At 49.2% G+C, this 17,422-nt stretch overlaps 2 protein-coding genes across 3 annotated transcripts in view; both read left to right on the forward strand.

Moving 5' to 3' along the window:
* The window catches only part of S100A6 (S100 calcium binding protein A6), a 79,341-nt gene that overhangs the window by 42,000 nt on the left and 19,919 nt on the right, over positions 1 to 17,422 (forward strand). The gene's annotated exons all lie outside the window — the stretch shown is intronic.
* On the forward strand, positions 9,327 to 11,790 carry S100A2 (S100 calcium binding protein A2). Of its 2 annotated transcripts, none has more exons than XM_049635030.1 (3): positions 9,327 to 9,452; positions 10,728 to 10,875; positions 11,537 to 11,790. In XM_049635030.1, exons 2-3 carry the CDS (start codon positions 10,735 to 10,737, stop codon positions 11,684 to 11,686), a joined length of 291 nt encoding a protein of 96 aa, XP_049490987.1. In that variant the 5' UTR covers positions 9,327 to 9,452; positions 10,728 to 10,734; the 3' UTR covers positions 11,687 to 11,790. The 2 variants fall into 2 exon arrangements, with proteins under 2 accessions (XP_049490987.1, XP_049490986.1); XM_049635029.1 differs by having other exon boundaries at positions 9,348 to 9,452; positions 11,534 to 11,784.

A 17,422-nucleotide genomic window follows, 5' to 3' on the forward strand; every position in this document is an offset into this window, starting at 1 on the left:
ATGTAACAACGCTTGGCAGGTGCCTTCAGGATGTGTGGCTTACAGCTATACAAGTTTCATTAAACACGGTCTTTTCTTCCCTTTACATGTTGTTTCGTTTGTTGATTTCTTCCCTTTCTTTGTTGTTTCTTCCCTTTATATGTTGTTTCGTTTCGTTTGTTGATTCTTAGTGAGGTTCTGAAGTGGACAAATAAAAAATACCTCCACTTTGCCACCCTTCTCTGAGGGTTTCCAGAATCATCTTTTTTATTTTAATTAAATAATTAAGTAATTAATTTTTAAATGTTTATTTATTTTTTAGAGAGAGAGAGAGTGTATGGGGACAGAGGATCTAAAGTAGGCTCTGCGCTGACAGCCCGATGCAGGGCTCGAACCCACAAGCTGTGAGATCATGACCTGAGTGAAAGTCGGAAACTCAACCAACTGAACCACCCAGATGCCTGAGAATCATCTTTTTTTTTTTTAATCTTTATTTATTTTTGAGAGAGGAAGAGAGACAAAGCATGAGTGGGGAAGAGGCAGAGAGAGAGAGGGAGAAACAATCCGAAGCAGGCTCCAGACTCTGCACTGACAGCAGAGAGCCTGATGCAGGGCTCGAACTCATGAGCTATGAGATCATGACCTGAGCTGCAGTTGGACGCTTAACTGACTGAGCCATTCAGGTGCCTCATCTTTCTTTTTTTCTTTTTTTTTAATTGTTGTTATTATTATTTTTTAAGTAGGCTCTGTGCCCAATGTAGGGCTTGAACTCACAAACCTGAGATCAAGAGTCACATGCTCTACCGATAGCCAGCCAGGTGCCCTGCTCCCCCAGAATCATCTTTCAGACCTAAATTAGATTATGCCATTCTTTTTAAAAAATGTTTTTAATGTTTATTATTTTTCAGAGAGAGAGAAACACAGAGTGTGAGCAGGGGAGGGACAAAGAGAGGGAGACACAGAATCCGAGATCATGGCCTGAGCTGAAGTCAGATGCTCAACTGACCGGGCCATCCAGGTGCCCCTATGCCATTCTTTTACTTAAAGCGCTCCAATGGCTTCCTGTTGTACCCAGAGTAAAACCCAAAGTCCTTATGCTGGCCTACAAGGCTCTGCATGATTTGGCCCCTCCTAACCTCAGTTCCATCTCATGCCCTTCTCCCTTTCACTATCCATGGCCCCCCCACACCGCTCTTTTCTCCTTTCACACCCCAAACTCCTTCCCATCCCTGGGCCATGCCTGGAGTGCATGCCCTCCCCTCCCCGTGTGGGTGACTCCTCATCCGTCAGGCCTCCTCCTTCACAAGTCCTTTCCTGGCTTCCCCGCCCAGGCAACGATTCTGTCTTGTGCCCCTTGTTTGCGTTCATAGCCCTTGCTACAACTTGCGCTTTATATTTGTGTCCCATCTTCCCTGTTTGATTACAGGCTCCACTGGGGCCAGGGATATGTCTGTTTTACTTACTGATGTGTCCCTCGGGCCTAGTGCAATGTCACTACCAAATAAATATTTGCTGAGTGCATGCATAAGGAACGAGCTGAAGAGTTGGATCCTTGAGAGCCACACTGAAGAGTTTAAGTGATGTGTTGGTCAGTAGAGAGGCGTAGAAGGTTTTTGAACAAGTGACTGACAGAATGGATACGTGGATACATGGTGACTCCCCGAAGAAGGGAGTCCAGGCAGAGACTGGCCAGGAGGCAGCAGCTGCAGGCACAGAGAGGAAGGATCAGCGAGGTGGGTTCCCAGGAAAGTCCAGCTGCACTGTGGCTGGCAAGGCTGCCCGGCCGGGTCTGAGGCTCTATGGTGCAAGGCAGAGATGATGCCCATGTTGGGGCCGGGATGTCTGGGGAAGTAGCAGGACCTGGGGCTGGGCTGTTGGGCTGTCTGAGCGCAGATTCAAACCCTTTCATTTTAGGAGTTGTCTACACTGAAGGATGATGATGCTCTGAGAAACAGGGAGAGAGAGAGAGGAAGGAGACAACTAGAAGCAAGCAAGAGAGAGAAGTGTAGAGACTAATGACAGCCCCACCAGCAGGCATAGGAACAGGAAGAGGAGCCAGGAAGCAGCCAGGGAAGGGGCTTGAGGTGGAGAGGTGGCCGTGAAGGTGACTGAGGAGCGGGGCTCCTGAGTTCAGATCCTGGTTCTATACTTAATCCCCTGAGCTTCTGTTTTCTGATCTATTAATCACAGACATTGCCCACAGTATAAGGTGGTTGGGAGGATTAAGTTAGGTAATGTATGCATTGTACTTAAAACAATGGCTACACAGAGCAAGCACTCAGTAAACTTTGGTTTCTTCCCTCCTACCTGCCAGCAGCCCTCTTTCTTTCTTAAGAGCAGATGTTTAGCTCAAAGCTCTGCAGGTTCAGAAAGTCATTTTTTTTTTTTTTATCACTTCACTTAGTGGTGATCTTGTTCTGAGAGATTAATTCTTCTTCATTCTTACAACTGCATGGGAAACCCAAACATTCCAGAAATCAGCTCAATTTCTTCCCAGGAGGAAAGTCCCTTTGAGAATCCAAATGCAAGCCAGAGGCTAGTTGGTGAACAGAGAGCCAGGGTAACTGGAGGTGGATGGTCTTAATGGGTTACCTGAGTAAGCTGGCAGGATGGTGTGAGTGTCTACCCCTATGCACGGAATCGGTTTGCTTGTCTGTGAGATGGAGTGTAGGGAGGCATTGAACTAGATCAGCAAAACTCCGCTGTTTTTGCAGCTGGACCTGGGTGTTTTGCCAATTATAGTGGGAAAAGTATGATAATTTCAAAGCTAGGAGAAACAATCAAGCGTATGAACAGATTTTTCTCAATTTTAAGATTGACTTTACTATTATTATTATTTTAAAGTTTATTTACTTATTTTGAGAGAGAGTGGGAGAGTGAGTGGGGAGCAGCAGAGAGAGAGGGTGAGAGAGAATCCCAAGCAGAGGTTGGGTCAGTGTGGATCCTGACATGGGGCTGGATCCCATGACCCTGGGATCATGACCGGAGCCAAAATCAAGAGCCGGGTGCTTAACTGAGTCACCCAGGTGCCCCTGATTTACTTTATTATTTTTTCCTAAACTGTTAATATCTGATATTAGCAGATGACCAAATGAAGTTTCAAAGGACAAATAAATATTAACAAGGAAAACGGGGATAAATTATTGTTCTTTTTATTTTAGTTTTTAAATGTTTATTCATTTTTGAGAGCCAGAGAGACAGTATAGAACAGGAGAGGGGCAGAGAGAGGGAGACACAGAATCCAAAGCAGGATCCAGGCTCCGAGCTATCAGCACAGAGCCCAGTGTGGGGCTCGAATGCACGAACCCTGAGATCAGGACCTGAAGCAAAGTTGGATGCTTAACCAACTGAGCCACCCAGGCGCCCCAAAGTATTGTCCTTATGTTTTAGGGGCTGTATGGGGTTTGATTGTACTTTCATGTTGCTGAGATGTCAGACAACCCCATCTCGGCAATGATGTTGGTTCTAACTGTATGTCATGATTTCTTCTGCTGTATCTAAAACACTCATTGGTGCTCACTCTGTGCTTTATATGTGTCATCTTATTTGATCTGTGAGGGGTGTGATAGCATCCTCACAATACAGGAGAGGAAACTGATGTTTTGAGGGAGATTAAGGACCGTCTGTAATGTCAATGGCTAGTGTAGTGACTGTGGTAACTTTCATCCTTCTTCTGGTGAGAGTCCCTTGACCACAGAGCTGGGAACCTGACCCACCCTGGCCAGTCATATCACCCTGACTCCCTAGACACTGGGATTGGTTCATGGCTAAGTGTGTGAACCAAGCAGGGCCCATGAGGGCTCTTCCTGGGAAGAGCACTGGGTTTATAAAGCTGGGACAGACTGTGGCTACATTCCTTGTTCTGCTGTGGTAAGAGTAAAGCCAATGTGCAAAGACATGAACAGTGATGAGAGAAGGATGGGTGGATGGCTGGCTGGCTGGATGGTGCTGAGTCCCCTGTTCTAGCCCCAAGGCTATGGTTCATGGATCCTTTGAATTATCTAGGTGATATTACCAGCTATGTAACACAGTACATTCCCTTTTTTGCCTCATTGAGCTTCTGTCTCTTACAGCTGGAAGACCCTGACTGATAGAATGAGAACATGGTGAGGTCAAGGTGAAAACCCAGAATTCAGCGTCTTCTCTGCTGCCACCGTTTCCTGGCATTGCACATCGATCTCTTAAAACGTCTCTCTTTAAACCACCTCCTCATGAGCAACACTGTAATTTTTAAAATCACTGCTCACCTTCCTGAGTCAACTTTCTTCTTTTTGAAACTGCCCTGTTCCCTTTCTGAGATTCGAGAAGCTCCTGGGTTCATCAGAATGCATCTCTCATGTTGGGTGTTTCTGGGAATAGCGTTAGTCTTTCTGCTTTATGTTGATTCCTGTTGGCACCAGTCTTACCAAGTAACGTCTTCCACCCTTGGAACCTCCATTCTGGCAAACAGTAGAGCTTTGCCAACCCAGGCCTGCTGCTTGCTGGGATAGCAGCTGGCCCCCAGGCTGCGAGGCGGTGAGGGAGCTGCAGGCAGGGGTGGGGGCAGGGTGAAGAGTCTCAGGCTTCTGAGTCAGACAGACACCAGACCTCAGGAGCTACAGGCCTCTGTACACTGACTCTGTAAAGAGTTGTGGGGAGGGGAGGCCAGTCCCCAAACCCGAGGTCCAGCAGTACAGGGGACTGTCTGCTTTCTTCACGAGGACAGGGATGCTGGTGGGCATGGCTGGAGGTTGGGGGCACAAGAAGTGGTTTGTTCCTGACCAGATCCCCTGAGGAATGAGCCTCGTTAATGGTGTGTTCCTCTCCTGCTGCTTCCTGAACTGACCTTCCCCACCTCGGCACAGAGGGCAGCTGCCCAGCGGGGCTGGCCTCACCAGGGAGGTGAGGAAGGTGCTGATTGAGAAAGCAGAGCCACAGCTAGACTCTCACCTCTTCCTTGTTGACAGGAGGAAGAGCAGAAGGGCTCCTCCCCGCTAGAAGCCCTTCTGGGTGGTGGGGAGCTAAACTGCCTCTTTCCCAAAGCGCTGGCATGGGCAAGGAGGCATCTGGTGACACTGGAGAGAGTTGGGTGGGTACAATGGTAGCAAGTTGGCATCTAGAAGGTTTAGGGGGGCAGATACAGCCTGGTCTGGAAATGTGGTGTTGAAGGAAGGGGGGAGGACAGTGGCAATGAGGGACAGCACTGGCCATTCGCTAGACATCTGCTCTGCATCAGACACTGGGGACACTGGGAATGAGCGATACTCATTCTATTTGTCAGCAGCCCAGGCTAGTGGGGGAGACACATAAAGAAACAGTCTCATAAAAGTTGCTGTTGTGGGGAAGGGGGCCAGAAGAACCCCTAAAAACTACGTGCATGTGCGCTCTAGCATTTGGGGAGGCTGGAGAGCAGATTCATTCGGGTGGTGCACAGAGGAGGTGATCTTCGAGCGACAGGGGACAAACCGAGATAATGAATGGCTTAGGAAGGGCCCTCAGGTATGGGAGCCTGTGGCCTGTGCGTCAGCGAGATTGGTCCCCGGGGAAGGCGTGTCATGCTTGGTGGCCTTCTCCTCAAAATTATAAGACATCATTATGTTTTCACCTGAGGGGTTACATGCTCAGATTTGAATTTAGGAAGATCAGCCTGGCAGAGCTGAGAAGGGGTTGGAGCAGGGGCAGGGGCAGGGGCAGGGTGGGAGGGGAGTCCAGCTGTGCGCACAGCGGCTCAGGAACGGTGATGTGACAGCAGCTCAGGCAGTGACAGAGATGAGTGGTATTGAGTAGGCAGGTGGCCTGACCGCCATCTGGAGGGCAGTGAGGGGGAAGCAGGAGGCTAGGAGGACAGCCAGCTTTCATCAGGTGGATGGTGGTGTTATTTGTGGCCAAGAGGGGTCCTAAGGGAGGTGGGAGGTCCAGTGAAGGCTTCTTTTAAGCTTGCTTAAAATAGAGGCCGAGTGCAATTGGAGGCAAGAGAAAAGGGGTGGTTGGAGATGCCAGACCAGAGCAGGTGCAGGATATGGGCCCCTGGGCACTGGTGAAGTTGAGAAGTGAGTCCAAGAGGCTAGGGGTGGGTGTGGGGAGAGGATGGCAGAGAGACCGAGGGTGGTCGGCGTGGAAATTGGAAGGTTAGCGCTCTCGGGGTTCTTAATGATTGGGGCTTATAGAGGGAGTTTACCATTTGGCCACCTATGTGCAAGCCGTATCTTGTTAATTGTGTGAACTTGGGCAAACTTCCCTGAGCCTCAGTTTCCTCCGTTGTCAAGTGGGTGAGATTGTACCAGCTTCCCGGGATGGTGGTGTAAGTTAAATGGAATAATACACCGAGATCGCCTTGGCACCTGTGCCCGGTAACCTCAGCCCCGCACCCCTCCAGCACGAGCTCATTGCGTGGTGGGATCATCAGGCTTTCTGGTGTCGACTATGCGAACAGGGGTAGTTAGACAAATTATTCAATGCAGTTTGTTATGAGAAAATGTTTCAAAGCATATTTTGGGGGGTAGAAGGATAATAGATGTTTGTGGTGAAAGGGTGGAGGCTCGGAGGTGTGGTGGCCCTGGCGGGGGTCTCAAGGTGGGCCCATGGCCCCAACCCTGCAGCCATTTTTCTTTCTGCCAAACGGCCCTGGGGAAAGGGGTGTGTGGGCAGAGCTGGTCAGTGCCCAGCCCCTCACCCCAGGCTCTTCATCCAGCTTCCGTCAGAAGTCCGCCTGTGCTGCTCAGCAGGCGGTCCAGGGAACACCTTGCAAGTCAGGCAGGTGTGAGGGTGTGGGTGTGGGAAGGCCCCTTGGAGGTGAGTCAGCACTGCCTCTTCCTGGGTGAGTCAGGAGCAGGGCAGGTAAGGGCTGGGGAACAGGTCAGGTGGGAGGCAGGACGTGGAGCAGGGAGGGACCAGCCCGCAATGACAGGTCTCAACCACCAGGGGGCAGGAGCCAAGCGGGGAAAGCCAGCCACCCGGCGGGCCGGTCGCCTGCGGCTGCAGAGCTGGGAGGAGGGGAAGCCTGGACCCAGCATCTCAGGCTGGGACGGGCAGAGTCACTGCCAGGGACGTGCCCAAGGCCCGGTGGTGCCCGCTGCCCGGTTGTGACCGGCTTCTCTGCCTTCAGGGCTACGGGGAGGATGTGGACGGGGGTTGGACCCTGGGGCCGTTCTATTCAACCCTCCTGTTCTGCTGACTGGGAGGGAGTTGCTCAGGTCACACTGTGCGTTAGTGCAAATTAATGTCCCGGCTCAGGAATACAGCCACTTGCTGGGCCCCATCCCGGCCTGGCCTCCTGCTTAGGGACACGTGTCCGGGTGCTGACCCTGGCTGTGAGCTGCTCTCCGCTCTCACATCCCCTCACAGTCCCTCTGTTTCTGTGGCTCCCTGACCTTCTCTCCCAGCTTCCAAGTCCCTGTCCCTGCCGCTGGGGGAGCGTGCTCAGCTGCCTCCCCAGGGGTTTGTGGCTGTTTTCTAGCCCAGTGTCTCTGTGCCACTCCTGGGATCTGGAGAAGTTTTGATTTGGTAGCAGAACCAATGGTGTGATGTTGGGAGGTGAGAACGCCCCTTGGCTCCTAAATACTATCCCAGTGGGGGGCTCCCCAGTGCCCCCCATGGCTTTGAGTAACCACAAGCACTGGTTGGGTGTGGGTGAGACCCTTTGTTCCTGCAGGAACGGGTAAGACCCAGTCCCTGCCCAGTGAGCTCACCATGTGGGGGTGAGGGCAAGAGAAGACAAGCCCTCAAGTGATTCAACCGGGGGAGATTGTCTAGTGCACAAGGACAAAAAGAGCCCGTGTGTGGGACAGCAGGTAGATGTGAAGTCTGGCTGGGCCTGGGAACCCTCCATGGAGTAGGTGGCATCTAACCAGACTTTGAGAGAGTGTTGGGGTTTTGGCAGGAGGACAGGTGGGGAGCAGGGGTGAGCAGGAGCGATGGGTCTCAGCATACCGGGGGACGATGGGCAGGCAGTTAGGGTGTGTGCAGAGGAGGCTGGAAAGCAGGGTGGGGGGCAGAGTCCACGCACCTACTGCCAGGCTTGGCGGAGAAGGCGTGGGCACCACTGCCACGTCTGAGCCCCATGTGAGCCGGTCCGGAGTGAAAACGGACCGAGTGCTTTGAAAGACAGTGGCCCTTACCCTTGGGGTGAGAGACTTTATTTCAGGCTTTATGTGACATAAGGTTTGACAGGGAGGAGCTGTAGCATGAGGGGTCCAAGTGCCTTGGACAGGAGGGGACACTGGGTGGCTGTGCAAATATGTGGGTTCCAAGGCCTGGCTTCACCTGCACGGTTCAGGCTGCCCCAAGTCCCATGGTGACCCCGGGAAGAAAGCAGCCTGGTTTCCCTCTGATCCTGTCAGCCCTTGGTCCCAGCTCCTCTGTGCTGTCTACCTCAAAGCTCCCAGGGTGGGTCCCGCGCAGGGTCTCCTCCCAGGCTGGGTAGGGGTTTCCGCCGCTGCCCTGGCCTCCAGGGAGTAGGCTGGTGTCGCTGAGTCACTGCCTGGGCATCTGGGCCTGGAAGGGTGGGTGAGTCACCTAGGACCGGGGGCGCTGGGGGAGGGGAAGAGGCTTCGGGACATCTGGAGGAGGGAGAGGAGATGGGCCGGCAGGAAGGGCGGTGCCCACACGGGTGGGGGGAGAGGGGGAGCTTGGGAGGGGACAGCAAGAAGCCAGCTCTTCCCGGAGAGCCCCTCCCCTGGGCTGGGTCCCGAACGCCCCCGCGGCGTGTTTGCCTCTCTCTGGGCAAGGGGAGGAGTCTGCAGGGATGGGGTGTGGGAGGGCGGAGGCCCGCCCGCGGCCCCTCCTCACTCACCCACCCTCGGAGAAGGGCGCCAAGATTTCCCTTCTCCCTTCCAAACCTGCAGGGGCTTCCTTACTGTGCACACGGGCTACTGGTGTCTCTCTCTGCCTTCCTGCCTCCTTCCGGGCGCCTCCCTACCCAAAGGGGGCCTGTCAAGGTGTTTTCAGGCACATGCTTCCCTCATTACCTCACCAAGGAGAATTGTGCCGACAGCTCTGAAGCTTCCCTGCCCCGCCCCAGTCAGCTCGAACACACGCGCGTGTGCACACATGCGTGCCCGCACACTCAACACACACACACACACACACACACACACACACGAGGTCTGGGAAGTCCCTGGGTGCCTGTAGCCTGACTCACACATGAGCTGTGACTCGAAGGCATGTGTCCTAAGAGCAAGGCTGGCATGAGTCTCTAGGCCCACAAACAGGGGCTATCTCCCCTCACCCTGGGTCCTGGCTGCCCCTTCCCCATGGTGCCTCCCAGCCCCCTCTGTGGCCTAGAAGGGGCCTTCTCTTCTGGGTGGCAGGCTGGGTTGGAGCTAGCAGTCTCTGGGAGGGAGGGGGCCAGTAGGGAGTGGGTGGGGGTGGCAGGAGGCCAGGCTTTGGCGGGATCAGGTTAGGGCAGGTTGGGGGCCAGTGGGGCGGGATATAAACCCCACTGTACGCACCTGGCCCTTGGCTTTCCTTCCAGAACCTCTCTGCCATCTGGTCTGGTGAGTGTGTCTGTCCTGCTGAGGGCTGGTTAGGAGGCCCCCTGGGTCTCCACCTTGTTCCTTTGTCTTAATCTTTGTCTCCATAGTTGCTTTTCTCATTCAGGGCCTCTCCCTTTGGGTGACCTTCTGTGAAGTGTCTGATTGAGGGCTTTTTCCAGGTTCCTCTGTGAGGTCTCATTTAGGGGTTACTCTGTGGCCTTCTCTTAGGTCTCACGGTCTGGGCATCTCAGTCTAGAGACCCTTCTTGGGGGCCTTGGCCCAGGAATATGACATGTGTGTGGGTGCTTTAATGAGAGTCCTGAGTTTGTTTGGTTTTGTTTTTTGTTTTTGCAAAGTCCAGGATTCTAGCAAGACTAAGGGACAAGGGCCAGGGATGTCAAGTGTGTGGGCTGCCTGGGTCCCTGTCCTGTGTAGTTCCATAGCTCTGCCTTCCGCCCCTTCCCATTTCCTCTGCCTTGAGAGCTAGCAGGATGGGCCCAGGGCTGTCCTTGCCCCTGACACCAGCTACTGTGGCATCACCCCAGGACACCCTCTAAGCCTCCCGGGGCTGCTCAGAGCATTCTCAGAGGCAGAGCCTTGGAAAAGATGACCTCTCAGTTCTGTCCTTGTGATCCTGGTGCACAGGACACGCAATTTCTTTAATTCCAATCCCAATAGGACGCTCCCTGGTTCCACATCCAATAGAGACAGCACCCCCTGGCTCAGAGGTCTCCAGTGTGATGGGAAATACATCCCTCTGAGAGTCCCGTGTCCAGTGGAGGAAACATACTTGCCCAAGGGCGTTTCCAGTCTCACTCCCCCAGCCTTAGGAGTCTCTTGTCTTGAGGGGTGGGGGTGGGGGGCGGAAGTGTTTCCTCAGGGAAGCTCATACCCTGGGTTGCAGCCATGGCTGCTGCTAGAGCCCCGTGAGCCCCCACTCACTGGCTCATGGAGAGGCCACCTCCCCAGGGCTGGCCTGTGGAAGGGGCTCCATAGAGAGGACCCAAGTGGGACTCCAGCCACCTTGCCATTTCCCTTCCCACAGACAGAGTGGGGAGCCCTGCCCTCAGGGGTGTGCCACAAGTGTGACCAGAGTAGACATGAGGCCCCTCCCTTGGTGACTTCCAAACACAGGGGAAGGTTTAGCATCTGTCCATAGTGGGCCCTGCCTAGGAAGGCCCTGTCTCAGGGGCGATGTGGAGAGGGGTTTGGAGATGGAGTTTAGGACACAAGGGCAGGTGGGTCCCCCTGGCTGGGCTGAAGTTGTCTCCATCACCTGCAATCCTATGGCCCCAGATCCAAGATGTCCAGTCCCCTGGAGCAGGCACTGGCTGTGATGGTCACCACCTTCCACAAGTACTCAGGCCAAGAGGGTGACAAGTTCAAGCTGAGTAAGGCGGAGATGAAGGCACTTCTGCACCAGGAGCTGCCCAGCTTTGTTGGGGTGAGTGGGGCCAGCTGGTGGGAGGGTCTTGCTGACCAAACATAGGGTACAGCATCACCAAGAGGGTGAGGCCCAAGTGTGAGTGTCCTATCGCTGCTGTCCCTGCAGCTTGCCACAGGATGGGTGTGTGTGCTGTCTGGGCCCTCGGCATCCATCTGTCCAACCCCCTCCCTGAATTGAACAAACCAGAGCCCAGAGAGGGGGAAATGACTGGCCCAAGAGCCCACAGTTCTGTCAATCTTAGTTTCCATATTATGTGCCAAACTAAGAAGGTGTATAGGGACAGAAAAGCCCAGCTAACACATGTACCCTGGGACATTTGTACCTGGCAGGTATTAAAAAGTTTTCCTTTTCTGAATTCAGAAATTTTTAGTTTCTTCATGAGCAAAATGGGGGTAGTGATAATGCCTACCTCGCTGGGCCCAGGGAATCCTGGCATGTTCCTCACTCCCAGCAGTGAGCACTGGAGACCTTCCCCGATGAACATCCAGCTACCTGTCCTCATTCACAGGGCCCCTTTGTAGCTTCCAGGGGCTCCCTGCCCACCACTGGCTTGCTGCCCAGTGCAGACAGAGGGCTGGGCTCTGACCAGTAAGTGTGTGTTTGACGCAGGGGTGTGTGGAAAGCAACCTGCTGAGTCATTCCCTCTTGCTTTCAGGAGAAGGTGGATGAGGAGGGCTTGAAGAAGCTGATGGGAGACCTGGATGAGAACAGTGACCAGCAGGTGGACTTCCAGGAGTATGCTGTTTTTCTGGCGCTGGTCACTATCATGTGCAATGACTTCTTCCAGGACTCCCCAGACCGGCCCTGAAGCAAAGCTCTCACTCTACCAGGGGCCTGATGGGCCCATGAGGACTCTCCTTACCCTTTTGTACTCAATAAACTTTTCTGTTGATCATCTTTTACTTGCTCATTGATGCCCTATACCCTGGCTGGCTCAGTTGGGGTGCTGGAAAATGAGGTCTTCCTTAGATCCCACCCCCTCTGGGCCCTGACTTTTCTGGAAATCTCACCAAGGCCAGAGCTGTGCCTTAGGTCCCAGACTTTGGGATTCCAAATACTGGTAAAAATTTGAGATAGTTTGCTAAAGTCCCCCCCACCCCATGACGATATTAAAAGGGGCAAAACCATCTACCATTGCTGTCATTTCATGAAAAGAAAGTCCCAACAAAGAAGGATATAACTTCAGAACAAAGGACAGACCTTGACATTCAATACTATGAGCAATCAGTTGTACTGGAATCAGCTCAAGAGGCATCAGTTAGTCTCATCCACCTGGCAGACCTTTGCATTGAGGACTTCTGTCAGGTTGCAGGCCACAGGCAGTGGCCCTATTTCAGCAAAGCTGTATTTCTTTTGATATTTGCTCTTAGATTGGCTCTAGTTTGAGTTCACTCTTCTTCTGTGTGTCTCTACTGAAAACTACCAGGTGCTACTTCATATCAACATCCTGATTTTTTTCTACCGTTTTCCCTAAACTTGTAGCAAGGTTGCCATCTGTTCTGCACACTGTGGTGCATCAGGTGACAGCCAAATGCTTTGCCACCTGCTAACAAAGTCACTGACTTTCCAGCGAGCAAAGGTGAGGTCCTCATATTTATTCTTTCTCTCTTCAATTAATTACACATATTAGGCTCTCTCTCTCTCTCTCTCTCTCTCTCTCTCTCTTTTAGTGGATCCCATTTCTAGTTACCAAATTCTTTACCAGTTACGACTGTATTCAGTTGTAAGGCACAGGAAGCCTGACTAACAATGGCATAAAGAAATTTGCATTTAAGTGCCTTATAAAATAAGTCTGAGATTCAGAATTCAGACTCAGAGATGCTGTTCTGGCCCCCTATTGCTGCATTACATACCACCCAACACTTGATAAATTAAAACAAATTTATTGTCTCTCAAGGTTCTATAAGTAGACTGTAATCAGTCAATGGGGTTCTCATTTGGGACCTCTCATGCAGTTGAAGACAGATGTTGGGGCTGGAGTCATCAGAAAGTTCAAATTAATTCAGTTTCCAAGGTAGCTCACTCAATTATCCTGGCATTTGGCACCAGTTGTTAGCTGGGAGTCAGATGGAATGCCTACCTGTGACCTCTCTATGTAGCTTGGGCTTCTCAGAACATGGCATCTAGGTTCTGAGAGGAAGTGTACCCAAAGTGAGCAGCCCAAGAGGCCCCAAAGGGGGCTATGAGGCTTTTTAAGATTTATCTCAGAAATCCAAGAGCATCATTTCTGCTGCATTCTGTTGATCAGGTAAGTCATTATGCTGGCCCAGATTCAAGGAGAAGAGAATTAGGCCCCATCTTTTCATGTGAGGAGCAGTACCATGAAGTTAACAGTGGCCATCTTTGGAGACTGTATACCATGGTCTGACTTCTAGCAACCATGTACAAAATGCAGTCACCTCCTTCCCCAAATCCACCTCATTAAGGCATCAACGTGAGGCCAAGGGTCTTGTCATCCATGTCAGGTCTGAATCTGGATGTCGTCTCTGCATGTACCTCATCAAGAGTGGTTCTCCTTGACATGAAGATCTATGAACAACAGATTCAATACACAAAGGTGAGACAGGTAATAAATACTCCTAGTCAAAAAGAGTGGTGGTAGATTGAAGGCACAAAAGTGCCATTGGTCCATAGCAATTCTGAAATTGAGTCAGACACATGCCACCAGATTCTTGACTCGTGTCCAGTTCTGCTTCCTATAAGTGGTTCTTGGATCCACTCTCTTGGCTCTCGGTTTCATTTTCTTTAACTCTTTATTTTCTGTACACAATGTCTGTGTTTGTAGCTAAGCGGCTTTCTCAGCCTTGGGCCTTCTGCCCAAGGAAGTCGATCACCCAAAGCTTCTTTTGTTTGAATTGTCTCTATCCCTTTCAGTCAAAGCTTATGTAATTCCTTTAAAAATGTTGTGGACTTGGGGTGCCTGGGTGGCTCAGTTGGTTAAGCCTCCAACTTCAGTTCAGGTCATGATCTCACAGTTTGTGGGTTCTGGCCCCATGTTGGGCTCTGTGCTGACAGATCAGAGCCTGGAGCCTGCTTCAGATTTTGTGTCTCCCACTCTCATTTCCCCTCCCCCACTCATGCTTTGTCTTTCTCTCTCTCTCAAAAATAAATTTAAAAAACATTTAAAAATTTTTTTAAAAAAGAAAAATGTTGTGGACTTCCTGTGTATCAACTTACAATTCACTTAATTAGACAAAAGCCACACTTAACAAATCTCTCTGAGACTGGTGCCTCCCTACCTTACACTGAGGGACAGGGAGCTGGGAGAAAGGCCCTCCTGTCTGAAAGGGTCTAAGAGGCACACTTCTTTCTTTCCTTTCCTTTCCTTTCCTTTCCTTTCCTCTTCTTTTCTTTTCTATCTTATCTTATTATCTTAAATACAATTTATTGTCAAGTTAGCTAATGTACAGTGTATACAGTGTGCTCTTAGCTTCAGCAGTAGATTCCCATGATTCATCACTTATGTACAATACCCAGTGCTCATTCCAACAAGTACTCCCCTAATGCCCATCACCCACTTTCCCCTCTCCCCTGCATCCCCTACCTGCAACCTCAGTTTGTTCTCTGTATTTAAGAGTCTTTTATGGTTTGCCTCCCTCTCTGTTTGAAACAATTTTTCCCCCTTCCCTTCCTCCATGGTCTTCTGTTAAGTTTCTCAAGTTCCACATATGAGTGAAAACACATGGTATTTGTCTTTCTCTGGCTGACTTATTTCACTTAGCATAATACCTTCCAGTTCCATCCACATTGTTGCAAATGGCAAGATTTAATTCTTTCTTGTTGCCAAGTAGATTCCATTGTATATATAAACCACATCTTCTTTATCCATTCATCAGTAGATGGACATTTAGAATCTTTCCATAATTTGGCTATTATTGATAGTACTGCTATAAACATTGGGGTGCATGTGCCCCTATGCATCAGCACTTCTGTATCCTTTGGATAAATTCCTAGTATTGCAATTGCTGGGTCATAGTGTAGTTCTATTTTTAATTTTTTTGGGGAACCTCCACACTGTTTTCCAGACTGGCTGCACCAGGTTGCATTCCCACCAACGATGCAAGAGGGTTCCCGTTTCTCCACATCCTCTGAAATTCCACATGTATTTTCCTGAATTGTTATTTTTAGCCATTCTGACTGGTGGGAGGTGGTATTTCAGTGTGGTTTTGATTTGTATTTCCTTGATGGTGAGCCATGTTGAACATCTTTTCATGTGTCTGTTGGCCATTTGGAGGTCTTCTTTGGAAAAGTGTCTGTTTGTGTCTTCTACCCATTTCTTCACTGGATTATTTGTTTTTTGGGTGTTGTGTTTGGTAAGTTCTTCATAGATTTTGGATACCAACCCTTTATCTGATATGTCATTTGCAAATATCTTCTCCCATTTTGTCGGTTGCCTTTTAATTTTGTTGATTGTTTCCTTTCCTGTGCAGAAGTTTTTTATCTTGATCAAGTTCCAATAGTTCGTTTTTGCTTTTACTTCCCTTGCCTTTGGAGATGTGTCAAGCAAGAAGTTGCTGCGGCTGAGGTTAAAGAGGTTGTTGCCTGTTTTCTCCTGTAGCGTTTTGATGGTTTCCTGTTTCACATTTAGGTCTTCATCCATTTTGAGTTTATTTTTGTATATGGTGTAAGAAAGTGGTCCAGTTTCATTCTTCTGCATGTTGCTGTCCAGTTCTCCAGCACCATTTGCTAAAGAGACATTTTTCCATTGGATACTCTTTCCTGCTGTGTCAAAGATTAGTTGGCCATACATTTGTGGACCTAATTCTGGGTTCTCTATTCTATTCCACTGGTCTATGTGTCTGTTGTTGTGCCAATACCATACTGTCTTGATGATTACAACTTTGTAGTAGAGACTAAAGTCCGGTATTGTGATGCCTCCTGCTTTGGTTTTCATTTTCAACATTACTTTGGCTATTTGGGGTCTTTTGTGGTTCCATACAAGTTTTAGGATTGTTCTAGCTCTGAGGGAAATGCCAGTGCAATTTTGATTGGGATTGCATTGAATGTGTAGATTGCTTTGGACAGTATTGGCATTTTAACAATATTTGTTCTTCCAATCCATGAGCATGGAATGTTTTTGCATTTCTTTGTGTCTTCTTCAATTTCTTTCATAAATTTTCTATAGTTTTCAGCATATAAATCTTTTACATCTTTGGTCAGGTTTATTCCTAGGTATTTTATGGTTCTCAGTGCAGTAGTAAATGGGACTGATTTCTTGATTTCTCTTTCTGTTGCTTCATTATTGGTGTATAGACATGCAACCGATTTCTGTACATTGACTTTGTATCCTGCGACTTTGTTGAATTCATATATCAGTTCTAGCAGCTTTTTGGTGGAGTTTTTTGGGTTTTCCATGTAGAGTATCATGTCATCTGTGAAAAGTGAAAGTTTGACTTCTTTGCTAATTTAGATGGCTTTTATTTCATTTTGTTGTCTGATTGCTGAGGCTAGGACTTCCAACACTATGTGAAACAACAGTGGTGAGAGTGGACATCCCTGTCATGTTCCTGATCTCAGGGGGAAAGCTCTCAGTGTTTCCCCATTGAGGATGATATTAGCTGTGGACTCTTCATATATGGCTTTTATGATGTTATGTTCCTTCTATCCTCACTTTCTTGAGGGTTTTTATTAATAAAGGATGCTGTATTTTGTCAAATGCTTTTTCTGCATCTATTGACAGGATCATATGGTTCTTATCCTTTCTCTTATTAATGTGATGTATCACATTGATTGGTTTGCGAATATTGAAACAGCCCTGCAGCCCAGGAATGAATTCCGCTTGATCACGGTGAATAATTCTCTTAACATGCTGTTGAATTTGATTTGCTAGTATCTTGTTGAGAATTTTCGCATCCATGTTCATCCGGGATATTGGCTTGTAATTCTCCTTTTTAGTGAGGTCTCTGTCTGGTTTGGGAATCCAGGTAATGCTGGCTTCAAAGAATGAGTCCACAAGTTTTCCTTCCATTTCTATTTTTTGGAACAGCTTGAGAAGAATAGGTATTAACTCTGCTTTAAATGTCACAGAATTTCCCTGGGAAGCCATTTGGTCCAGGACTCTTATTTGTTGGGAGATTTTTGATAACCAATTCAATTTCTTTGCTGATTATAGTCTGGTCACATTTTCTGTTTCTTCCCATTTGAGGTTTGGTATTGTGTGGGTGTCTAAGGATTTGCCCATTTCTTCCAGGTTGTCCAGTTTGTTGGCATATAATTTTTCATAGTATTTTATATTTCCCTGATAATTGTTTGTATTTCTGAGGGATTGGTTGTAATAATTCCATTTTTGTGATTTTATCTATTTGGGTCCTCTCTCTTTTCTTTTTGAGAAGTCTGGCTTCTTTTATTTCTTCTTTCAAAAAACTGGCTCTTAGATTCATTGATCTGTTCTACTGTTTAAAAAATTCTATATTGCTTATTTCTGCTTCAATCTTTATTATTTCTCTTTTTCTGCTGGCTTTGGGGTTTCTTTGCTGCTTCTAGTTCTTTTAGGTGTGCAGTTAGGTTTTATATTAGGGATTTTCCTCGTTTCTTGAGATAGGCC

This window comes from Panthera uncia, chromosome F1 (genome assembly GCF_023721935.1).
Source record: "Panthera uncia isolate 11264 chromosome F1, Puncia_PCG_1.0, whole genome shotgun sequence".
Classification (NCBI taxonomy): domain Eukaryota; kingdom Metazoa; phylum Chordata; class Mammalia; order Carnivora; family Felidae; genus Panthera; species Panthera uncia.